Source organism: Stigmatopora nigra, chromosome 16, assembly GCF_051989575.1.
Source record: "Stigmatopora nigra isolate UIUO_SnigA chromosome 16, RoL_Snig_1.1, whole genome shotgun sequence".
In the NCBI taxonomy this organism is placed as follows: Eukaryota; Metazoa; Chordata; class Actinopteri; order Syngnathiformes; family Syngnathidae; genus Stigmatopora; species Stigmatopora nigra.
Window position 1 is genome coordinate 2,242,476 of NC_135523.1, and position 25,972 is coordinate 2,268,447.

At 42.4% G+C, this 25,972-nt stretch overlaps 2 protein-coding genes across 4 annotated transcripts; one reads left to right on the top strand and one right to left on the bottom strand.

Annotated features, from left to right (window-relative positions):
- Nucleotides 1-116: 116 nt before the first annotated feature.
- asap1b (ArfGAP with SH3 domain, ankyrin repeat and PH domain 1b) lies at nt 117-18,257 on the bottom strand. Of its 3 annotated transcripts, none has more exons than XM_077735675.1 (27): nt 17,515-18,257; nt 12,401-12,473; nt 11,934-12,079; nt 9,936-10,010; nt 9,798-9,847; nt 9,598-9,727; nt 9,289-9,374; nt 9,003-9,078; nt 8,845-8,931; nt 8,198-8,298; nt 7,982-8,051; nt 7,251-7,338; nt 7,130-7,178; nt 6,891-7,057; nt 6,329-6,462; nt 6,180-6,271; nt 5,932-6,118; nt 5,580-5,665; nt 5,385-5,500; nt 5,236-5,303; nt 4,834-5,170; nt 3,035-3,199; nt 2,340-2,418; nt 2,150-2,214; nt 1,541-2,076; nt 1,031-1,153; nt 117-939 (listed from the first exon to the last, which is right to left on the bottom strand). In XM_077735675.1, exons 1-27 carry the CDS (start codon nt 17,638-17,640, stop codon nt 865-867), a joined length of 3,387 nt encoding a protein of 1,128 aa, XP_077591801.1. In that variant the 5' UTR covers nt 17,641-18,257; the 3' UTR covers nt 117-864. The 3 variants fall into 3 exon arrangements, with proteins under 3 accessions (XP_077591801.1, XP_077591802.1, XP_077591803.1); XM_077735676.1 differs by lacking the exon at nt 3,035-3,199 and adding an exon at nt 4,028-4,096; XM_077735677.1 differs by lacking the exon at nt 3,035-3,199.
- An 896-nt stretch (nt 18,258-19,153) lies between these two features.
- On the top strand, nt 19,154-25,711 carry nfx1 (nuclear transcription factor, X-box binding 1). Its single transcript, XM_077735678.1, has 23 exons — nt 19,154-19,406; nt 19,828-20,493; nt 20,552-20,713; nt 20,778-20,855; nt 20,923-21,028; nt 21,104-21,175; nt 21,256-21,395; nt 21,473-21,572; nt 21,645-21,862; nt 22,233-22,330; nt 22,395-22,425; nt 22,503-22,585; nt 22,651-22,759; nt 22,844-22,963; nt 23,032-23,111; nt 23,978-24,211; nt 24,299-24,372; nt 24,459-24,560; nt 24,629-24,766; nt 24,843-24,909; nt 25,158-25,303; nt 25,369-25,473; nt 25,548-25,711. Exons 1-23 carry the CDS (start codon nt 19,388-19,390, stop codon nt 25,621-25,623), a joined length of 3,024 nt encoding a protein of 1,007 aa, XP_077591804.1. The 5' UTR covers nt 19,154-19,387; the 3' UTR covers nt 25,624-25,711.
- Nucleotides 25,712-25,972: the final 261 nt, after the last annotated feature.

Below are 25,972 nucleotides of genomic sequence, written 5' to 3' on the forward strand. Positions count from 1 at the left end.
CTACTTTGAAATTACTTCAAAGTAATATTATAGATAATTAAGGTTGACAAATATGGAATTTCAACATTATCATTTTGAACCATAAACTTATTGGCAAAAAACTGTCCCATTCTACGCAATGAAATAACATCCTTTACTAAATCTACTACTCTACGATCAGGATGTAAACAAAAGACGATTTTTGACGTTGAAGTACAGCACTTTAATGATACAACGGTTTATTTTTGGGGTTCCTTAACAATGGGATTAACTGCAAGTGAGTGAATGGGTGGGATTTGGTGGACAACTTTGCAAATCAGCCTGCCCGCTTATTGCTCCATTTTCCTCAAATACTGCTCGATTGTTACAGAAGTGGCTCGGGGCTGCATATTTTTGGGGGGTGCTCGGGTGGCTCTTGTGACCCTGAGGTGAGCTTTCCGGTCAAAAAAATCAAGTCTACATGATCATTTCCGCCACAGGCTAATTGTTAGCAGCAACTTGGCCCACTCTACCGGAAAAAAACAAAATAAAAACTACACTTTTACGCAACGAAGCTAGCCGGGTAGGGGCTTAACGGATCCAATGTGCCACCGTGTTTTTTGTTTTTGTTTGTACAGGAAAACATGTATGTACAGCCGACGCACAAATATATTTACAGACGTATATACACTCACAGAGCTAAGTGCCGGCCGGAAGAGGGGCGGGGTTTGTTTTGGAGCATAAGGGGGCGGAGTAATACTGGCGGGAGGTGTTTAGGGGTTTACGCACATTCTTTGTACAGCACAAACGCCTCGTTTTTGGGGGCTTTTTACGTGAGCGGAGTTTTTTCGTTCATTTACACGGAGGTGTAGTGCAAAGGTTTGAAGGGAGAGAGGCGGTTGGGGGTCAGTCGCTGAGGATGTGCACAAAGGACATGGGGAAGACGCCTTTGCGTTCGGGTTCGCCTTCGATGTGACCGATCTGGGGGAGAAATTGCGAGTTGGATGGATCGTGTCGGAATGAAAAAATGACTAAAAATAGGAGAGGAGTGAAGTGGGCTGGGGTGACTTACCCACCACTCCTGGTCCTCCTCGCCCGTGACGATGATGACCTCGCCCTCGGCGAAGGTGAGTTCGTCGTCGTTATCCGCCTGGCAGTCGTAGATGGTCTTTACACGACGTGCTTTGTTTTTGCCCTGCTTGGAAATATGGGAAAAATGTTATTTTGGTTATAATTAAGACTCAATTATAAGGACGATAATTGGGAAAATGCAGAAGTGAATGGGAAAACTATGAAAAACTTCTAAAATTGTATTCAAAGTATTTGAGGAATAAAAGTCCTGATAAATGTTCGAAATATACTTTTTAGATGGCAATTGGTTGGGTTAGTTAGGCTCCAGCACCCCCTGCAAACCTTGCAAGGGCAAATCAAAAATGTCAAAATACTTATTGGATAATTCATTTAATTTAAAAATTAGCTTTAATTTTCCATTTTTTTGGTACATTTAGTTTGTTTTTGTAGGTAAGTAATGACCACCATTTTGGAATATTTTTTTCACATTCTATAAAGAAGATAGACATACCGCATTGATTTTCCTAGGAAGCGGCACGGGGGTCTCAGAGGCCCCGGGCGTCGTCCCATCCGAGTCCTCAACCGCTTCTAGAGGCGGTCCCGGTTGTCCCGGCGAGGGCGAATCCGCCGGCGGGGGCGGCGGCTGTTGCGGATGCTGCTGCGGCGGAGGCGGCGGCTGCGTCTGAGGCCGGATCGGCGCCTCCCCCGGCGGGCGCGGGGCCGACTCTCCGGGTCCCGGCCTGATCGGCGCTTCGCCCAGGTGCGGCTTGGGCGGTAGATCCTTGAGCTGCGGCTTGGGCGGCAGGTCGCCCAGTTGCGGCTTGGGCGGCAACTCCGACAGCTGCGGCTTGGGGGGCAGCTCCCCCGGCTTGGGGGGCGGTTCGGACGGCTGGGGTCTAGGGGGCGGGTCCCCCGGTTGGGGGCGCTCCGGGGCGGTCGCCTTTTGCGGGGGGTCCGCACCCGGTGGCGACTTTTGGAAGACCTCGGGAGGGAGGCCGGTTTTGTCTACAGACGGGTGGTGGATGGTGTCGATTTTGCGCAATGCCACTGCATAAAAAAAAATAAATAAAATGAGACAAGGGGTTTCAATAGGTGGGAAGAAGAAGAAGAATAGCGCCACCTTTCTGAGGTAGTTTGGGAAGAACCCTTGGACCGAGTGTGGACTTTGTGTTGCTTGAAGTCGTGCTGAAAAGGAAATTAAATGTTAGATGATTCATTAAAAAAATTAGAGACCTTCCCCTTGGGATGAAATGGTCATTCTTAATATTTATTACAGTATGGGATATGAATATAGATGTTTTTTTTCTTACCTTTGCTGCTGCGGAATGCCTTCAAACTTGTTGGAAACGGGCGACATCTTGTTGACGGGAGGCGGCGTGGAATCGCTCCCTAGATTATGACATGCGTTACAAAACGGTCAAAATACCGGATCTCCCGCAAAGATGATTTAATGGGACGCGCTGCCATGGTTGTTCATGATATCCCAACAAAATAAAATAATGAGGATGAGTAGGGGGAGGTTGGCGAAGGGGTTGGGGCATCGTCTGGCTGAGCTTTCCGACTTTTGGGGAACGCGGATTGGCTCAAGTGACCTTTTTTTTTTTTTAGTACTGAGTAGAAAATGGTGTTGTTTTTAGCATTTTTTGGTCAAAAATAATGACTTTTTTGGCTAAAAATAACTTTTTTGGGGTATTTGGGGCCAATGGGAAATAATTTATATTTGTGTGGGTCCTGGGGAAATATTAATTGGACATAATGGATTTTTGGGGGACATGGTTCAAGTATGAAATCAGTGGGAGCAAATGGAGTTTTTTGGGGGGCGGAGCTAAGGTGAGTCCACCAAAAAGATGTCTACTTGAAAGTTAATGAGAAGTTTTTAGTGGTAGGTTGCCATTAAATATGAATAGGAGCAATATCTAATCAAAATAGGAAGTAATTTGATTTAAATATTCACTTTTTGTGGCGTTTGTGTGTGTGGTTTTTGGAGTGCATCTGTGCGCCTCACCCCCGGACAGGCCGCCTCTGCCGCTGTGGCAGAGCGGGCTGGGAGGGTCGGACAGGGTGCGTTTGTGGCCGGGCGGAGGGGGCGGCGGCCTCTTCTTGGACAGCGTGGAGCTGCCTCCCGCCGACAGTGGCGACGTGGGGCTGCACGGGGTCGGAGGAGGCGGAGCTGGGGGAGCCATAACATCATACAACACAATTTGTGATTTAGGGAGACAAAATATTTGAAGGAGGAGCTTGAGATTAGGAGGAAGAGGAAGAGAAATGTGGAAGAGTTTCAGGTTTTTTTTGGTAAGTATTTATCAGTTTTTTATTTTGGCTTCTTAATTATTATTTTTTAAATGGCCTCAAGTAATTGATATATGTTAATAAATGATATAATTGTATCTGATCATGTGACGGGATATCGGGTCTGATTTTTTAAAGAGATTTGGGTAAAAAAAGTGGGTTTTTAAAAAATATATTATTGGAGTATTAACTTATCATTGTATGTTTAATAAGTGAAAAATACAAAATGGTAAACTGAAAATATTTTCAGATTTTTTCTTTTAAGCTTATATTAAATTACATTTAAAACATATTAAAGCATAAAAAAATAAAATGTTAAAACTAGTCAAGAATATTAAAATTGAGAATAAATGTGCTTTTTATTCTAAAAAAAACAATACTTTGATGATTATTTGAAGCTAATTTTCAAAAATGCTAACATTAAAGACCTAATTGCAGCCGACTGACGTTTTATTTTGAAAGGGTTTGCACTAGGAATGGGTTTTGCTTTAATTTGTCTGTTTTTTTGACTAATTTGGACTTTTTCCAGCTACTAGAAAGCTCAGCCAGAGTGCGTAAGCGGCTCGCCTTTCCAACTCGAGGCTGTCGGCGCCTTTTCTTTTGACAAAAAAGCGCCTCCGGCCTCGGCAAAAGCGGCGGCTTTGCGTGGGGGTTGCCGGGGGAACCGACGACGGGCGCGTCCATAAAAGAAAAAAATCAGGATATTCACGGATGTATGGTCGAGTGCCAGCCAGTGTGGCGTAGTGCGAATGAGAGCCGAGGAATGCCAAGTGTGGAGCTGAAAGAATCCAAAAAAGGGGGGGAAACAAAAGGAAGAGAGAAAAGAGAACAAAGAAAAAAGAGCGAGATGAGGAGGAGGCGTGTGGGAGAGCAACTCTGCATATGTCAACCAACTCTCTCTCCATTGGGGGGGGGGGGGGGGTGAATGGGAAGAAATAAATCAAATAAAATAAGAGAAAAAAAGGAGCTGCTCCTCCACACACACCATAAAACAGACTTATTTTTACTCAAAATCACTTACTGACATATAAATAAACATTTGTTTTTGTATTTAATTTTTTAACAAGGTTGAATAACTTTTGATTAATAAATTTAGCATTGGAAAATAGTTTAAACATGTGAGTGGAGGGTTAATTCTGAAGAAAAATAAGCCTTTATAATATGAATTTCATGTGCAGCTGTTCGTTTGTTTAGCAATACAAACAGCGCCCCCTGTGGTGGGGAGTACTTTAATATGAAAGGTGCTATGAAATAATAGATTTTTTAGGCTATAGTAATCTAAAAAAAATATTTAGCCTGTTTTAATAATGTAAAATTAACATTATCTGTTCTTGGGAATATTGGCATCCCAGAATGCAACCTATACACCAGTAACTAGTTTTTATATAGTCCGAAAAATACGGTTTTGTTAAGGGATGTATGTGGAAATCAATCTCATAGCACCTTTAAGACCAATGTAAAATAATGTAAAATGATAATAATAAAAGGGGGTGAGCGAGCGGTCGCCAGGCTAACCTTTCCCCTGGTTCCTGGGCGGCAGCGGCGGTCCGTCGGCCACTGGCGAGGACGTGAGGTCGGTGGAGGCGCTGTACATCTGGTTGGTGAAAGCGCTGTAGGACAGACGCTGCTGCTTGTCGCGCTGGCTAATGAAGCCCGGCAGCGACAGCTTGTCGTGTGGCGACAAGCTGGACGAGTGGCAGAAGCTCTGCGGCCTTGGCGACCGGTCCTTCTTGATGGGGCTGGGTTTGTCGTCCAGGTCGTCGTCGCTTTCGTCCATCTCCTCCAGCCGGAGGCTCCATTCGTATTCCACGTGGATGTGAGGGTTGAATTTGCCCTCGGCCGCTTGGACCAGCTGCGGAGATGAAGAAAATATTAGGGGGTGCCGGAGCTGATCCAGAGGGATATCCGGGGACTCACTGCTTCCTCGCATGGAGCGTTCCTAAGACGCCGGGCGACGTCCAGGGCGGTTTCGCCGTTTTGGTTGGCTGGTTAATTAAAAAAACATGGCGGTTAAAGGTTAGCATAGCACGCATTAAAGATGGATGACAAGGCAGGGTGGTACTGACTTATGTCGGTGGCCGGTTTTCCCCGGAGGAGCAACTTGAGGCACTCGGGCTTCTCGTACATGCAGCAGTAATGGAGGGCCGTGTTGCCCCACTCTGTTTGCTTGTCCAGGTTGCCGCTAGCACGAGTACACAAAATTAAAGTTAAGGGATATTTTGTACTTTTTAAAAATGTTTTAATGTTGTTGTGAAGTGTACCTGTTTTGGACCAGAAAGTCCACCAGGTGGAGTGAAGTCTGGTCGGCGGTTCGGACTGAGTGGTGCAATGCAGTTTCACCTGCTTCCTGTAGGGGGCAAAACCAAAGGTTTTTATCTTTAAATGACTCATCAAAAAATTGATTTATTTCCTTGTGAAATATATGTGGCTTCACTACTATGCCAAATAATTATTTTGATTTCATTTGATCCTTTCTAATCATTTTTTCAAGTCCTTATTTTGTACATATTTGTATAACGTTTAGTATTTTATTTTTCTAATTTTCATATTCCACATCAGCCATTTTGAATTTTTCCAGTTGAACAAAACCCCCCGATTCAAAACCAAACTCACCGGCCCCGCCTCCGGCAACGGCTCCATAAGCTCCACCCCCTCGGCATAAACCTGGATGAGCGCCAGTAGGTCACGTGACCTTACGGCCTCGTGCAGATCCACCATCTTGGCGGCCGCCGAGGTGCAAGTCTTCCTGGCGTACTTGTGGTCCACATACTTCCCGTTGATAAACTCCTTCCTCACCGTCCTGGGGGGAGCAAAGCGTTAGGGAAGGCGGGGCTTCTCACCGAGGAGGCGGGGCTACCTACATGTCACTGGAAGGGCTGGGCTTGGGCGAAGGGGAAGACAGGTTTCCCTCCATGATTTCGTTGAAGCTGCTGTTTCCAACGTTCTTGGCCAGCTGAAGGACAAAAAGAATGGTCATCACGGATCATTGGCGTCCAATCAAATGACTTACCAAGAGTTCAGAAGTTCCAAGTTTGTCCAGTTCCATGGACTGGATGCGGGAAATGTGCACGCCCATTTCCCGGTGGATTCCGGAGCACTCGATGCAGGTGAGGATGCCCAGATTGGTGGACAGCCATTTTGGATCTGCCAATAGAAATGCGTGGGTTATTACACTAATGTTTTTCCTCCTGGCAGGGTTCAACTGCAGTTCATCGTTGCCATGGCGACGGCCAGGCAGGGTTCTTCAAAGCGTGGCGAGGAGGCGGAGTGAAACAAAGCCTTGGGTCGAGTCGGCCCAACAAAAAATAATAATTATAGGATTTTCCTAATCGTGTTTTGGGTCAAATTTACATTTTGTTATACATCCACTAAATTATGTGTCAAAGAGGCGGCCCGATAAATCAATTTTTAGTGTTTTTAGTTCAAAAATCCTTTTGTAAAATCTAAAAATATCTATAAAAAAAGATACAATTGTTTTAGATCTATAAAATATTGAATATTCAGGGCTTTCCGTCCAGTTATATAACGCTACATGATTGGAGAGAATTTTTAACTGTTTTTTTCGGACTAACCTGCGGCGCCACAATCGCAGCAAAGCTCGTTCCCCGGCATACGCAGGACGTCCTCAATGATGGCTTTGGTCAAGTCCTCCAGGCCGTCCTCACCGCCGCCGCTCTGCTCGCCACGGAAGGCCATGTTGAGGGCTTCCTCCTTGCTATTGGTCAGCACGGAAATCCATCTGCGAGACCAACAAACACGCTCAATTTGGGAATGGACGCAAAACGTCAAAGGACATTGACGATGTACTCACATGACAAATTCTTGCTCGTCCTCTGCTTGGAAATGATACGTCCGGTTGTCTGTGATGAGAAAAATGATTATTTTCCTGGTTGTGGATGAGGGTAGATGTTGGGTGGGGAGTGTGGACTTACGAGAAATGAGGTCGAAACATTTGCGGTCCTCGCCGCTAGGTTTGACTTGGCAGGTCAGGAGGTTCAGTTTCACGGGTTGCCTGTTGGACTACAAAAAAAACAGAAAAAAAATTGTTAGATTTCAATAATTTTAAACATTTTCGGCCATAAAATTCATGTGTTAGCCTTTTTTTGTCAAAATATTTTAAATGAAGTTGCCATTTTGAGGACATTAACCTAAAGTTAATACAATTAATTGTATCTAATATATATTTTGAAGTGATTGTTGAATATTTTGTATTAGTTTTCTAGTATATTCTCAATTTATGATGAATGTTTGGCCCTTTTTGTGATTTTTTTTCATAATCTTTTAAAAAATACATTCCTTCCCATGTATAGGGCCACTGGAGCATGAACGACTTTGAAAAAAATCAAATTAAAAGAAAAAAAGCAACGCCATTTTACATCGGGGAGCTACATTTAAGCCTCCGATGATGTCATCGTTTCTGAAGCGACTCGGGGCCATTTATTCATCTCGCATTTAACGGATTCGCCTTGGCGATCGTCTCCCAACGCGACCGCTGCGGCACGAGAGAGGCGCGTCCGCCGATGAGTCACCCGAGAACGGCGGGCGAAAAAAAGGAGGGGTGGAAGGGGTTGCCATGGCGACCAATCTATGTCAATTCCAGCGAATCGAGAGAGGCGTGGGCACGGTTCTGTGTGTGTGTGTGTGTGTGTGTGTGTGGACTCACGGTGGCGTGAGAGATAGTGAGGATGCCCCCCTTCACCGAGCACTGCCTTCGCTGCCACACCTTTCTCAGCCTGCAGGGGGTGCAAAAGAGACGAATAGGATTAGAATTCACATAATGAAATGTTTTCATTTATTTTTAAATGCTGTAAAACTAGAATGTAGGAGTGGAAGTATATGATGCATGTTTGTGTCAATGCGGAGTGGGCGGGGTCATTACCCGTCACTCTTCTTCATCAAGTAGCCTTTCTTCTCGCTACCAAACTCTTTGTTGCCCTGTAGCTGATGCATGCTATAGCCACCTTGCTTGCTCTGGGAGTCCTAAATGGCGGAGAAAAACGGTAAAAAATGAAACACACCGACTCTGATGGAAATATGTTAGTTTGCGCCACATGCTACTGGCCCAGGCTGCCACCATGCAGTTATTTTGATAGTCGATGAATGGCGTTTTGGGTTTGCTTCTATTGAAGACAACAGCAATTTACCATATATTGTTTTTTTTAGGTCAACAAATCGATTATCAAAATAATTGTCAATTCATTTTAGGATGCACATTAATGGTGGCAGCCCGACAACATGCAATATATGAACACAAACAAGGCCACTCTCTATTTTTTTTCCATCCTTGTCGATTTCTATGTCACAGACAAAAAATGTCCACCCATCGAACCGACCAACATGCAGAACTTACTCTTCTAGACTTGATTCCAGAAGAAGGCAGTGCAAATAAAGGGAAGAGTTGTGAAAGATCCAGCTCAAGTGCTCAAGTTTGTGCCTTATTTTTTACATATTTTTTATCCTTTCTCATTTGTGACGACGTGATGTGACGTGCACGGAGGGATGTTGGGAATTGTGAGGGTGCGCTACCTCTTTCTGGTCTAGTTGGAGGGAAGACTTGATGAGGTCACGCAAGGCAGTCAGCTGCTTCTTTTCTTCGTCCTGGGTTTGTTTGATCTGCATGGCAGAAATGGGAGAATTAAGAAACATGGCGGCCCACTGGGATGTTGCGGTTTAGCGCTGTTTACGTTGTAGAGGTCGGCTGCTAGCTTTTCGATGTACTGCTTCAGTTTGTCGGCTGTCTTCAAGCCGTCTTGGAAGAAACTGAAAAATGAAATAATTTCACGTTAAAAAGGGGAAAACAACCTATTTCATGATTGCTTTGTATTTTGGAAAATTCATCTTTTAAGTTGAAATATAGAAACACAACCAACATTTAATATAACTGGGTATATTAAACGGCAGGGGTGTATTAAATGGCGCACAAATGATTTACAATCTGAAGAATGGATCTAAAACCTTCCCTAAACTTACTTGCACTGTGCGTGGTAATACTTAATCAGGTTCTGGAGGAGATCCACTCCTTTCTTAGTCTTGATCTCGTTCACTTTGATCAGGTACTGCAAAGGCAAAAACACCATTTTCACTCAGCATCATACCAAAATACACAAATACTAAAAAAAAACTAAATATTATATCTAAAATTGTCCGTCCGGCCCATGAACCAACCCCCCTTGGATTAGGTCAAACAATATCATGATCATTTTTGATCACCAGATTGCCCCATCCTAAATCATACTCCATTTTTATTCCATATTTTTAAAGTCTTTTTTTATGACCCACCTCGCACATCTGGAGCTGAAATAGCCGCCGTTCCTTTTCCATCTCCTCAGCAATTTCAGCTCCGGTGATCTCAGTGCGGATCATCCCGTGTTGCTTGGCGTGCTCGCGTTTCTCCTTCTCAATTTTGGTACTGCACAAAAACAAAATATATATAAATACATTTTAAAAAGCATATCATTATGGGTAAAATCAGCACTTACAATTTAGCTTCATAGTCCTTCCATGCCTTGTCAAAGGGCTTTTTTATGTCCTGTAGAGAAAGTGGAAGTAGCATTAGCGTTAGCATTAGCGCGCTATTGTTTGGTGTCCAGATTTGCTGACAGGGCGATATATCTTACCCCTTTGACGCCCTTCAAGTCTCCCTTGAGCAGCGAATCCAAGGTGAAGATGACATTGTGGCTCAGGCTTTGGAGCTAAAAGAGGAAATGGGCAGGAAATGTTTTGAGAAAATGTGTTCTGTATTTTTTAGGCTAGAAGTTGCTTCTATTTTGTGCTACTTTTGAACCCTGCAGCTTTAACAACAGAGTTCATTCATTTCTGGCTAGCTAGCATCATGCATTCCTTGTTTTATTCATTTAATTGAATTAGCGTCGTGTTGACGTAGCCATTTTGGGTATGGAATTGTGCTAACAAAAAGGCTATAAAGCCTAACATTGGACATTTTGATGGCAAAAAAAGGATATTAACAATATAAGACAACAAAGCTGCTATGCTAGCATGTTCCCGCTAGCAATTTTATGTATTTTTACAATGCTAGATGACATTACAGCAGAACAAGTCGATGCTAACCATTTTCTTTCTTACTGCAAAACAGAAAATAACCAATAAATAGTAAATGTTACTTCACCACCACCTACTGGAGAAAAACAATATAGCCTGGATTCACTCATCCTTTTTTAAAGTTACAAATACGGTATGTTACTTTTAAGTTAAGCTAGCAGCCTAGCCGTGTATTTTCTTTTAGTTAGAATGAAAATACTGCAAAATGAACAGTAGATGTCAGGCAAGGGTGACTCAGCAAAAAAAGCAGCTGCTCTCTAACCATTAGCCTCAGCAAGATTGTTTACAGCAAGACCAAGCATTTACTATCCCCCCCCACACGCGATTGTAGCGCAGCAATCAAGGACGTAAACAACGCTTAATGGCCACTAATGTGCTTCTTAAGAGCCTCGCCTTGAAAAAATAAAAATAAAAAATCGTTAACTGGCTACTTTGTGGCCACGAAAGCCCAAATGTGGAAGAAAATAAAAGCTAAGACGAATATACAGCTGGTCTGTAAATTCCACCCGCCCTAACCCGCAGAGCAACCTGAAAAGGCCATCTTTCATTGGTCAATAAGTCATCGGCGGCTCATGGGGGCGCCGTGATCGAGTTGGTGTACCACACGCCGTGAAACGCCCCATGCGGAAAAAGACAAGAGAGGAAGAAGCGCGGGGTATTTACGGGAGCTTAATCCGGCGCTCTGCCGCACAGGAAGAGAGGTTGTGACCGTCTAAACAGGACGTGTTAATCAACGGGAATGTTCATGGGGGGGCTGGGGGGAGAACTACAGTAATCCCTCGATTATTGTAGTTAATGTAGACCAGAAATGGTCGTAATAATCGGAAAAATGACCCCTATTCAAAAATATATATATTTGCTTGCGAGTTTCAGCGTTTATGTTTACATTTTTGTGTATTTACAGAAAATTTTAATTAAAAAAATAGTGTTGTAGTAAAGCTGCGATATTCAAAGCATTACTGTATATTTTTTTCGTGTATTTTTTTACATTTTTAAGAATTTACAAAAAAATATTAATTAAAACAATTAATTCCCCCAGAAAAAAATCTGTGATGTAGTAAAGCAGCGATATTTGAGGGATTACTGTATAACTTTTTTCTTCAATGCGGAGTCTTTAATAATTAATAGTGGAAAAAAATTGCAAAGTAGTGAGAACGCGATAATCGGGGGATTACTGAAAATTCCTCACAGTTAAAAGTTGCTTTTTTGTCAAAAATATGTGGCCCAAATTTAGTAGAACAATAAGTTATAGTATTTATCTTAACTGCCCTCTAGTGGCCAGTGCAATCATCTCCAATTGCATCATAAAGCCATTACTGTAATAGAAAAGCATACATTTCGGATAAAGATTTTTCCGTCTTTGCGTCATAGTTAACTTTTTGACCCTCCTGAAAAAAAACCTAGACCCCATCCATCTTAATCCTAATCCACCCAGGTAAACCAATTACAGCAGTGACAAGCAATATAATCTCTCCTGGTTTTAACCCGAGGTCAACACGCATTCCGGCGGTGGCGGCAGCGAGCGTGACGTGCCGTGCCTCCCGTTGGCTACTCACCAGGTTCTTCAGTAGGGTGGACAACTCTTTGGTGAGCGATGAGAACTTGACAAAGGCCGTCCCCAAATCCGGGTTGTCTCGGCTGATGAAGTTACTGCCAAATTTGTCCAGAGCTTGGGCGTAGTTTTCCTCATTTTGGACGTGATCTGGTAGGACACAGAAGACAAAGAGTTGATTTTGAGTTGCTTTTAAAATGGCTGACTACCAAAATTGAATGGAGAAAATATAAATAAATGGATTAAAAGAACTGGATTAAAAACCCTGAATATTCAGTTTTTTAAAGATCTAAAACAATGTTTATTTTAGCTTTTTTTTTAAACATATTTTTAGATTTTACAAAATGAATTATGAACTAAAAACACAGAATGTAATATAGAATATATAATACAGATATAAGCTGTATCTTTGATTCAGCCATTTTGAATATGGCTTATATGCGAGAAACTACAATACACCAAAATCCTAACCTTGTCCAGAGTTATAGATGGCCTTGACGGATTTCTTCACTTTCTGCAATGAAGTTCGGTCCTGATCCAAAGCCTGCAAAAAAAAGCAAAGACAAACTATTATGACCACACGCCCATTATCTTTCCCTGTGAATCAATTAGGGCGACAAAGGGCAAGTTAATTCGAAGACTCATCACTTCCCAAGCGTTGAAAATGCGGCGTAATTTGCGCTGACAGTCCAATTGTGGTGGCGGCGGTTTCAAAACAATGCACTTCGGCGGGCTAATTAGACTTCACAATATAATTAAGTCGTCCTTGGCCTTCGCTAGATGTTTTTTTTTTGAAGAATCGTCCCCAATTATCCCAGTGCTAGTTAGCCGCCGCGGGAGGTCTTACCCACAATGCAACACTACTTAGTCTTTGTCTGGTGGTTCAGCTAATGATAGAAAAGTGCATTTTTTTAATAGTGATATACGGCAACAATTGAAAAATGAAATTTGGTTCACTTTTGAGACTATTTGCTTTTATGAGGCTGAATAAAGATATCTATAGATTCACAATATGTCCCAAAACATGTTTTTAAAAATGCAGCGACTATAAAAATAACCCATTTGACAACTCAGCGTTAGCTTTCTGAACTTAGCGGTAAGGAAAAAAAAAGTTGCGGTCTGCAAATGGTTTCCCCGGAGGAGGTCAGAGCCGCAGGAAACACTGACGGCGCACAAACGACAGCCGCCAGCGAGGTCGTCTCGGCTTGGCGCTTCCTGTTCGGGTCTTTATCCCTCGGCGGGAAGCGCCCGTGACCGGTCGAAGGTCCCGCGGGACGGCGACCTTCCGTCAAAGTCTTGGCTTCCAGCTTCTTTTTCGCAGAGTCATGCTAGCAAAACAAAAGCTAGCTAAACAGAAGCTAGCTAAACAAAAGCTAGCACCGTTTCCCTTTTTTTCTGATGAAGGCGACTATTCTAATTATATCCAGGCAGGAGTGGAAAACAGGAAAAGCCATAAAGAAGAAAGGACTTCCCCAGAAAGCCGGGACAAAAAACATCACCGTGTACGACGACGACGACATCTGTTTCTGCTAAAAAAAATAATAGTAATGATTGCTGGGATGGTACACTTTTGTCTAAGATTGAAAACTTACTTCTAATGAGTTGTCTATGATCTAGAAATATGGACTCTGGAGATAATATGTACTTTGTATAGTGGTAAAAGCAATCAAAAACTGGGATAGTCATTTAAACTCTAGAATTAGCACCTTTAGCACAGAGAAGCTAGTATTAGCTTGAACTTTAGCATCAACATTCCCCATAGACAAGGACCTTAAAACCATAGAAACCCTAAAACCAGGAATGTTTACCTCAAGATAAGAATCCCTATACTTTGGACCTATAGCACACACCCAAAATCTTAGCACAGTATTTATAATGTTTACTCTTGACAAAATAATAGCCAATTTAATCTTATTCCTATGAACTTTACAGTAAATTGAGCAGACTATCATAGTACACGATAAATATCATTTGATTCTGTATGTACAGTATTATGAATGAGCATTAAAGTGCTAGCGGGCCGCTACTTCTAGCCCGGGGGATGTAGCTTTCACACCACTGACCCACGCCAAGAAAGCTAATTGAACCCTAGCGTCAAAAACAAAGGGAAGTGTGAACAGATTTGGCTGCCTTGACGGTTAGCTAGTTAGCCTCAGCATGACTCAAGCAGGAAGGGCGGGGAAGCCTTTTCATTGGCAGGAAACGCAGGCACATCCCTTTCTTTCACTGACATTGACAGTTTGGAATGGAGAAAATAAGAGGAAGTGGCGCTTCCTAACAGCCGCCAAAAGCTCGCCCTTTTCGGACATCTTAAAGAAGGCCCTCGCTAGCTAGCCAATGGAAGCTAGCTTTTAGTCAAGAGCTGAAATCTGATCATCGGCCAACGCCGCACAGCTGTCGGGCGATGGCCGCCGCCGCAGCTGCACGGCGTACATCACCGGGTGGGGGGGCCGCGCGGGGGGCGATTAGCCGGCAGTGGTTAAGCCCCCCCCTTGAATGAATCCGACACCCCCCCTTCTGCTACGGGCCAGATTTAGGCAGGAAGAGTGGGTCAATGTTGGCATCTGTCTGTTAGCCTTCTCACGCAGGGATGCGCTTTCACGCCATTCCTGAAAAATTGCACATAGGATTACACGTTTTCACTGATTGGCTGCCATTGACGGTGATAGATGTCGAATGTAGTGCAATTTTAGTAATGGTGGTGGAGGTAATGGTAAGAGGAGTCTTAATTTATTAGGAGGATTTTTACTGTTATTTGAAAGCGCTATATTGATTTTTATGGCTGTGTAAAGGCAAAATATATATTTTTGTTAGTGTTTTAGGCAAAATAATATATTTTAGTTAGAAAATAGATAATATACCTTGTGTGTGTTTTATTTTTTTTATTAAAACTGACTTTTTAATGTGATATTTCATATTCAATGTATTAAAATATTTAATTTTTGACATTTCTGAATGATAACGTTCACATTTATTGAGTAAAAATACATAAACCAATCTGAAAATAGATTTAAAGGGGGCGGGGCTAGTACATCTACCATGTCCAAGCTAATACGCTAGCAAAGAACTATGCTCGCATTGTTAGCCCGCAAACGCACGTGATGACACATGACCATCTACACGTCGACGTCAACTCCGCCATTTTGATCCCAAACGGACACGCTCAATGGGGTCCGAAGTAGCGCTTAGCTAAAAATAGCGCTAGCGCAATGCTTCTTTTTTGTTTATTTAACCGTCGGGCTTCTAAAGAAGCAGTAGCTCGGAACAAAAGTCTTCTGTCGCTGTCACTTCCTTTTTATTGTAAAAGCTATTATGCAAAAATAATATGAAAGAAAAACAAAGAATAAAAAGGGTCATGCACTGTAAAAAGTCAACGTCATTCCCAAACGGGACTAAAAAGTGGCGGTAAAGGCATTGGGGGAAATGGCAAAAGAGACGCGCGTTCCACCATTTTGGATCTGCTCCTTCCTCTTGGCCGCCAGGGTTTGCTTTGTGCCGCGCGGATCAAAAAAAAAGCAAAAGTGGGTCAAGACTCGCCTGTGGAGTTCCGACGGCGCGCTTGAGAAAAAAAAATAGAGGAAAAAAGGAGAAAAAAAAAGCAAATGTGAACGCACTGGAGCTTGTCTAGTCTTGTCCCTCAATGCACTCCAGGGCACGTAATGGCTGGAGCCGGGTGGTGGCGTCCATTTTGAAAGGCGCTGTGTTAGCTACTTGGTGGCCAATTTGTTTGGAGGAGGAGGGCTGACAGGGAAAAGGGTTCGTGTTCAATGCTGATGTTAATAAATGAGGCATATTTATAAGAATTACAAAAATAATAATGATATCCAGATTAGTATTATTACATTATTTGGACACTAGAAAATTCGGAATAGTCATTTTAAAGAGTCATGAATGATATTTGTTTGTTTATTTTTTGTCATTTTTGCATATTATATTTTAAAGAACTATGAAATAAATAAATAAACTATTGTTGGCACTATTTATACTTAAATGTGTCATTAGGGTGGAAATAAATACACCTAAATTAGTAATAACAATCCTAAAAAAATGAATTAATATTTTTGTATTCATTCATTTTCTGTTCCACTTATCCTCACAAGGGTCGCGGGTGTGCTGGAGCCTATCCCAACTGACTATTTTAAGGCCGGGCGTCGAACGCTCAAATTGCAGCATAACGTCAACCCACGTAACCGTGGCGACCAATCAATAATAAATAAGAGTGAAAATCGCTCGTGAAATATTCACAGTGTACCTTTTACATCATTTATTCTGCCAACGTCACAAAATGGAAGGCTCTTCTTCCCTGTCATGTGATCGTTGGCGGCGGGTACACGGCCGGCGGCTCCTCCCGACAGATGTTTTTCGTTTTCTACCCCCCCCCCCAACTCGGAAAAAAATAAACGTATTAAAATTTAACTCAGCCCGACGACAAAAATACTCTGCGCCGAGCGCTTTTGTGTGTTTTACATTTGGAAATGAGGTCAGTGCGTTTAGGCATCGGAGCGAAGGTGTGCGCTGGCTGCCTTGCTCGCGTGTGTGTCTGTGAGATTCCCAAGTTTGATGCTCCATTTAATCGGGATGCCGCCACGGGGGTCCTGAGGTGGGAAGCGCACGGGGGGCCCCCGGCCGGCCTGCCTGACCTCAATTCGCGACGTGATGGAAAATGACGCCGCGTGAAAAAACACGGAAAACAAGGTGCGATGTTGCCGTTTGGGATGGATGACGTCATCGTTTTTTGGGGGGAGACTTGGCAGATTTCCCATGATGCACTGCAAATTTAGGGTTGCTACAATTCATTGATTATTGAATTACCGGACAGCTATTTTTTTTATAGTACACTCATCTTTTAGATGGTATTTTTGATTTAAAATAATATTTTTCTAGACTCATAAGAGTAAATAATAATGCATTATATTTTGTGTATTTCTTTTAAATCAATAGTCTTTTTAAAATATACTGTCATGAATGTTTATTCTTTTAATTATTAAGAATTTGAGTATTACTTTTTATTTTACGGATGATTATCCAAGTAACAAATACAATGGCTTTTATCTTTAAAAACAACAATGATTAGTTGCTAATTACATTGTAGTTTGTACTTTCCAATGAACATTCCTTACATAAAACATCCATGGTTCATAGCTGCCAATTTACCGCCTGATCAAAAATCGCAGAATTAATCGCCCCCCCTCCGCCTATTAATCGTTTGTGTCAGCCCTAACAGCAATGTACGCTGAAGCTGCGCGTTTACGTAACCGGCACATCCTCCATCCCAGTTGCCCAACCCCTCTCTTTCGAGTGCTCTTATGTGGCAAGAAAAGAACCGAGAGGACATGCGAGTTCACCTTCACACACAAAAAAAGCTATAGAGCTCAAGGCGTCCATATTGTCAAGACGAAAAAAAGGCAGCATTAAAAGCTCTCTGTCCTGTAACAAAAAGGCATGACGAAAATGCACCAAACAGCCTACAGGTGTTGTTGTATCAAAGACCCCCCCCACCCCTCCCCACCACCCCCAAACCAATGGAATGTAAAATAATTTAGGTTATTTTTGGGTGTATATCGTGTTAAATGTAGTCTCCTTACCTCCTCCAGGACGTTGACGGTGTTCCTGCAGCTTTGTAGCCGGGTGGTGAAGCTGGACGTGGTGGGCGAATTGTAATCCTCGGTGGTCTCCGAGAGGAACTCGGATACCGAGATCTGATCCGGCATCCTCGACGGTGGATAATAGCCCAGCTGGTTTGGCTAGATGGGACCGGGGTAAGGGGGGGTTGAGGAGCTAGATACTTCAGGGGGAACACAGCATGTAAACGAGGGTCGTGGTGGGGGGGACTTGAGGGGGGTGAACGAAGGGGGAGGGCTAGGGCGAGTCCGAGCGAGAAAGCGGATTTTCCTTGTCGTCAGCGAGATGATAAAATGGCCTTTTTCCCTTTTGAATGACTTCGCTGCTCCAACACGGGCGAGGGGCTAAAGGAAGTAGCTTAGGCACGGAGACGGAAAAACGGGCGTGAATGTCGCAAAGAGCGGCTAACTCGACCTCGGTGGGAGGATAGCGGACGGCCACATTATGCTCTACAGATGTTCCGAAAGGGAGCCCGGTTGACTTAAAATGTCCGCCGTTCGAGCTAAGCTTCCTCTTGAGTGTAGTCCATGGTGCTTTTTAAGTCACCTCCCAAGAGTGGTGGGCTTCCGGGCAGCCTTGCTAGGCGGGTTTTTCGTCTTTTTGGGGTTGGAATGATGAAGGTTTTCGTGCCGCAGACTCATCCGTCGCCGCCTCTCTCTCTCTTTCCAAGCTGCTCTGCAACGATGAGGAGGGTGTGTGAGCTAAGCTAGCGGACATGGAAGAAAGAATGTCCTTGTTAGTTCTTTCAAAATAAAACACTCGTCACAAAGAAAACATACAAACGACTAAGTAAAAACCACTTGTGACGAATAATAATGCTCATTAGTCAATTAAGGCTATATACAATGACACAAAAGCACGCTCGCAAAGTAGTGCTAGCATTTTTATATTCGAGTTGTTGTTTTTAGTCAACAATTCACCATCCACCTATATGAAAATCCTGCTTATTCAGTGTAACTTGACCACATTCCGTTTCCATCAATTTGGCTTTAACTTGACACTGCGCATGCGTTAAGTAACTGCAGCGAATATACTGCTGCGAATTTAAACATTTGCAGGGCTATCAAGTGCCTTTGTATCACATCTGGTTTGTTTACAACATGATACGTTTATTCACGTCGAATGAATGGAATAGATTATGTTGAAGAAAATGCATAGTAGCTTCTAATTGTCTTCATATCACAGGATAATGGATCAAAGAGCGAATATGAAGGACTGCCATTACACAAAAAAACAAGCATTACGAAGTGAAGCGATTAAAAAAATATTTCCCATCATCTCATTTGACTTTCAAAATGTGTAATGCACCAACAAGGCATCAAACACATTTCAAGCGCCACCTTGTGGCCACTGGATTGCAGGCCTTAATGAATATTAATATATACCTCGTCCTGAATCCTGCGCAACTTTACTTAATTTTCTTCCTTTAGAATTGGAATTTGCACTTGCTTTAATTACCATACAAAATATGCATAAATAATGTTTTAACAAAGTATACAAGACGTATTGAGTTTCTTTGCAGATATACACTGGACCACTCTGTTTTAAGATGGCCACTGTTTACTAACGCCGTCGACTGCCACTTTTTCGCATCTAACTCTGTATAATAAGTGTCTCATTCTATGGCCTGTATCTGCTACTAGCTGTCAAGCTAAGGCTATTATAAACTGAGGAAAAACCCAGGGGAATTTTGTCACTGTGTGTCCGCCTTTTTTCAAAACTCCAGAAAAGGGATTTTAAAAGACCTTACTGTTGTTATCTTTCAGAACGTTTTTCACTTTCAGTGAACATCGTTAACTTTTGGCGAGGTGGGTGTGTTAAACTACAGCTGCACGAATGGCTGAAGGTTCCTCAGGTATTTCAAATTATGTATATTTTTTCCAATTGTTCACTTAAAATGTCTTTTACTGTACCTTATTTGAGTTTTGGGCTGTCACACTCGCTGTTTGGGTTCCTGACATGTTAAAGTTTCTTGTACTAGTTGTACTTTTGGTAAACAATTTTACGACCTTTTTTTACAGTCAATAATTGTCAAGTGTCGTAAATTGTGTTTTGTACTTTTGGTAAACAATTTTACGACATTTTTTTTTACAGTCAAGAATTGTTAAGTGCCGTAAATAGTCTTTTATGACCGAGTAATCTGCATTGATTAAGCAAAAGCAGAAAGTACAAAGTAAATGTGATAATTAATCATCAAATCATTTATTTAGTCTAGAATTTCCTCATTATTATTTAGTATTTTCAGGTATTTAACACAGTCACCGTTCTGCTTTCAGAGCCACCAGACCTGAATCCACAGGGGCCCCCATACAACAAAAACCCAAATAACTACAAATCCAGGCGCGGTCATTCCAGATACAGCAACGACCGTCATACCAATGCTCCACCACAACAATACAGCCAAACCCAACAAGGCTTACCGCCTCCCCATCACCCTAAACGAGGCGAATCGGGCGGCACGAGGCGAGGCCGAGGGCGCCGTGACGGATTCCGAGGCGCCGGTGAGAATTTCCACGGCCCTCGATGGCAAAGAAATTTCGCCGGTGGCGCCTGGCCGGACGACGGACCCGATTGGACGAACTGGCGGCGGGATGACGGCGGCAGGAATTTGGACGATAGGAAGTTCAGGAATGATATTCCGAGAGGAGGTGATTACAATCAATTGAGGGAGAAAAACAACGACGTGGGCTTTCGGGAAGACCATGGACGCACTCGTCGTACCAGGCGAACTAGTCCAGATCACCAAAAAGAACAACCCGAGCGACGAGGGCCCATAAAACCTCGCAAACCGCCACCTCGGGAGGAACGAGACCCTGACGGAGCGCTAGGTTTCCATGATGACAACATCAGACGACATCCAAATAACTATCGTAGGGGACCGAGAAGACAAGACAACAATCGAAGGAACCACAACGTGACAGAAAGCAACGAAACACAAACAGGTAAGAACATTTTGAGGCGCACTGGAATGATTTAAGAATTAAAATGGCCGCTTTTTAGGATGCCTGATCGAGCAGCTGTCGTCGGAAAAGTACGAGTGCATGGTATGCTGCGACGTAATCCGCGTCATGGCCCCCGTTTGGAACTGTCAGAGCTGCTACCATGTTTTCCACCTCAACTGCATCAAAAAATGGGCTCGCTCGCCTGCTTCCCAAGCCGATGGTACCATTTATTATTATTTTTTCGCCGCCATTTTGTCTTGTTATAAATTTTCTTCTTATTTTAGATTCAGCCGACGGTTGGCGTTGCCCTGCTTGTCAGAATGTTTCCCTCAAACACCCGTCTGCCTACACCTGCTTTTGCGGTTGGTATTTTATCATTAAAAAAGCTCCTCACTTTGTTAAAACGATGCTACGGCTACATGCTAACAGGCAAAGTCACCAACCCCGAATGGCAACGCCGCGAGATCCCACACAGCTGCGGCGACATGTGCGGGAAGAAGAGAGGCAACGCGGACTGTACCCACTCATGTAACATGTAAGCTAATACCTAACTATATTCCAGATAATAAGAAATATGACTTACTTGTGTTGTCTTCCATGTTTTCTTTAGCTTATGTCATCCAGGACCGTGTCCACAGTGTCCTGCCTTTGTGACAAAATCTTGCGTCTGTGGAAGAACGAGGTATTAATGATTTTTATAGCGAATGCTACGTCATTAGCTACAAACCAAAACAACATATTTCCTATGCATCTTTTTCCCAGTCAACCAATGCGTTGTAGCCAGGCTACGCCACGCCACTGCGACCAGGCGTGCGGCGCCACGCTTGGGTGTGGCCAGCACGTTTGTGCTCAAGTGTGCCATGGCGGTTCATGCCCGCCATGCCAACTACGAGTCAACCAAAGTGAGTACAACGACAATCATAAACAAAACCCCAAAACCTCACGGTTAGCTAACATGACTACGCCAACGCCACTTTAGCTTGCTACTGCGGCGAATCAAATCGCGACGTCCCCTGCGGCACGGATGCGGACGGATTCAACGGTTCGGGGAATTTTTCATGCCTAAACACATGTGGAAAGTAAGTTTTTTTTGTTTGTTTACAATTGTCAGTCATTACCCATTTCGCTAACTCTGCCATTTTTCCTAACAGAATGTTAAACTGCGACGCCCACCAGTGCCAGCAACCGTGCCATCGTGACCAGTGCCCGCCTTGCCCTCGCTCGCCAAACGCTGTCAAAACGTGTCCTTGTGGACAGACGCCGCTAGCCAAGCTGTTGGAGTTGGGTTGCTCGGAACGAAAAAGTTGTTCGGATCCGATTCCATCATGTGGGAAGACGTGTGGCATGCCTCTGCCGTGTGGGTCAAACGGTAGGAAATAAGATCATTATTACTGCTAGATACACTAATGCACATGTGTCAAAGTGGCGGCTGTAATCACTCCGGCCAGCAGGAGGCACTGTTGTTTCCAATTTAGCAGCAACCTTTGAATTGTAGCACATATGACATTAAAAATACTTATTAGCAAAGGGGGGAAAAACTATATGTAAAATAATTTCACAGTACTGTAATTGTTTAGTAAAAATAAATTAAAATAACGTACAGGGAATCAATTTAACGATTTATTTCCATTACCATTGAAACCTGCTTGGTCTGTACTGTAAGTGATTGGAAAAATACATTAAAAAAAACGTCCATGGGGGTAATTAAACGATTTAAATGAACAAAATTTGTGTTTCAGATACAATCCACCTGTGTGACAAGCTCTGCCACGAAGGCCCATGCGGACCTTGTTTACTAAACTCCACTATTAAATGCAGATGTGGCTTAAAAACTAAGGTAAAATCATTATAGTTAACAAATTGTAACAAAAACAAACATTTTTTACTAACTCCATTTGCAGGAGGTGCCGTGTACCGCCATCCAAAAAGAAGGTAAACTAGTCAAACAATCAAACTGGATTTAATTCAATGGTACATGAATTTAATTTCATTTCTTGGGGTCATTTTAGAAGAACTACTGTTCACCTGCGAGAGGCGCTGCAACAAAAAACGTTCCTGTGGCCGCCACAAATGCGGCGAGCTTTGCTGTATTGTAAGTTTTACCATTTTTTTACCTATTTATTTCCCCATTGTTAATTTTGGTCTTTTTCCTCCCAGAATTCCGAGCACAAATGTCAACTTATCTGCGGCTACAAACTCAATTGCGGCCTGCATCGCTGCCAGGAGCCTTGTCACCGTGGCAACTGTGAGCCCTGCTGGCAGTCCAGTGAGTCACACACAAAAAAAAACTATATTTATCAGGTTTACTTTTCCAGCCTTCCCGTAACGACCATTAACTTTTTTTTTTTAGGTTTTGACGAGCTAACGTGTCACTGCGGGGTCTCCATCTTGTACCCGCCCATCCCGTGTGGCACCAGCCCACCCGAGTGCAAAAATTTGTGTACTCGCAGACACGAGTGCCAGCATCCCGGTATAATTTCCTACATTTACGAGCGAGAAATGACTCTTATTTACCCTCATTTACTATTTCTTTTTTAGTTTTCCACAACTGCCACAGTGAGGAAAAATGCCCTCCTTGCACGTACCTGACTGAGAAATGGTGCATGGGAAAGCATGAGGTAAAGCTACATTTTATAATAAATCATCCTCTTAAATCCCATAAAAAAATATACATATATGTATATGTATGTATATTTATGTATGTGTATATATGTGTATATATAGGTATATATATATATATATATATATATATATATATATATATATATATATATATATATATATATATATATATATATATATATATATATATATATATATATATATATATATATATATATATATATATATATATATATATATATATATATATATATATATATATATATATATATATATATATATATATATATATATATATATATATATATATATATATATATATATATGTATATATGTACATATATACACATATATACACATATGTACATATATACACATATGTACATATATACACATATGTACATAAATATACATGTATATACACGCATACATATACATACATATACATATACACATACATACATAAATATACATGCATACATATACATACATACACATACATACACATACATACACATACATACATATACATACATATACATACATATACATACATATACATACATATACATACATATACATACATACACATACATACACATACATATACCTACACATACATATACATACATGTACATACACATACATACACATACACATACATATACATACATATACATACATATACACATATACACATATATACACATACCTATATATACATACATGTGTATATGTATGTATGTGTATGTGTATATATATATATGTATGTATATGTATATATATATATGTATGTGTATATATATATATGTAAAAAATGGGATTTAAGATATATATACATGTATTTTTAAATTTTTTTTAGCAACGTAGCAACATCCCATGCCACCTCCAAGACATTTCCTGCGGGCTAACGTGCGGCAAAACGCTAGCCTGTCAAATGCACCGATGCAAGCGAATCTGTCACCGTGGCGACTGCCCACCGCCGGGCGCCGATTGCAGCCAGCCGTGCGTACGCCCACGCCCCGACTGCGGACACGCCTGCGCCGCCCCCTGCCACGTGGGCGCCGACTGCCCTCGCATGACCTGTCCTGCCAAGGTAGCAATTTGTTACTATACTTTGGAATGTTCGGATTAAATACGCATAACAAAATGACCACTCAATTTTGCTTACTATTTTTGGCAGGTGGCGCTGCAGTGCGATTGCGGTCGACGGAAGGAAACTGTAGCGTGCCTGGAGGCGTCCAATTCTCATCACAGGTTCGCCAACTTTGACTCGAACCTCATTCTAACGCATCACTCTTCCAAACACTAATCGCTATTTTAAAATGGACACTTATTATTAGATACGCCGCCATCGCTATGGCCAGCAAGCTATCCGACATGCAACCCGGCGACTCTGTGGATATGGGCCCGCTATTCGCCAAGAAGGAGCTCAAACTAAGCAGGTAGACCCAAAATGGCCCCCATTTGTTATGATTTGACCACGGCCTTGACTTTGACGGTCATTTTTCAGGCTGGAATGCGACGAGGAGTGCGCCGCCTTGGAAAGAAACAAACGCCTAGCCGACGCCTTACAGATTGACCCCTCCTCGGACCCTTTTAACATGCGCTCGGGTTCCGTTTATAGCAATAGCCTCAAAGACGATGCTAGGTATGACTTCTATTTACCTTAAACGACATTTAAAAGGAATATAATGCTTATTTATTTGATTTTTTTTCCCTCCCAGAAAAGATCTAAAGTTCTTTTCCGGTGTCGAAGAGGCTATTAAAAATCTCGTGGAGCTTGTTGCTAAGGTAAGCGAAGACTAAAATGATACAGTATTTTTACAACTATAAGGCGCACCGTCAATGAGTGACATGTTTTTTTTCCATATATAAAGCACACTGGATTATAAGGGTCTATTTTGGAGAAAATGTCAGACTTTTAAGTGCGCCTTATAGTCCTGAAAATACAGTACTTTAAGTTAGCTTTAAACATGGGCTACAATGCTATTTTTCACTTTGTTGTCAATACAAAAATTCTTTTAAATGTTTTTGTGCAGGGAAAACCAGCCAAAAAAACCCACTGCTTCCAACCAATGAACAGAGATCGCCGCAGAATAGTTCACGAGCTCGCCGAAGTTTACGCCGTGGATAGCATCAGCTACGATAGCGAACCCCATCGCAACGTGGTCGTCACCGCGCACAAGTAAAAGCCGTAAAACCGCCATCATCATCCGGACACATTAACTTAGCGCCCATTCTTTGTCTTAGGGGGAAATCAGTGTGTCCAAAATGGACGCTTACCTCATTAATTGAACGGGAAACGGCGGCCAGGGCACCTGTACCCATCGCTCACATCAAACTACCCAGCAGCAGGTGGGTTTAGTCTCCTTTGGCTCAAAAGGACGCCATTTTGGCTCACGTTTGGTCTCCTCCGACTGTGTTTGCAGGGCTTCCGGCGCCACCACCTGGTCCAAACTGGTGAAAGAAGAACCGGTAATTGATTATTTTGACGTTCAGGACTGAAGAAAATAACCGAAAAACTTGCAAATTCTTGTTAAATGCATGCAAAGTTTCCCTAATGGAGAGTCTGAATAAAAAAGCCAATCAAGTATGATTTCTGTACTCTTTTTGTGAAACAAAATGAATTAATAAATAGTTCATCAACCCTACTTTTACCAAAAATCTACACAAGCTTGTCCCTCCTAAAGAAAACTACAGCCCGCGACAATTAAGTTTGACACCCCCTAAACATGAAATATGAATCCCTCTGAAATCATCCTGTCAAAAAACCCGCAATAAATAGCATCTCATAGCACTATACTATAAAAAAAAATGTAATTATTTTTTTTATTACTCCTACGGAGAATTGCTG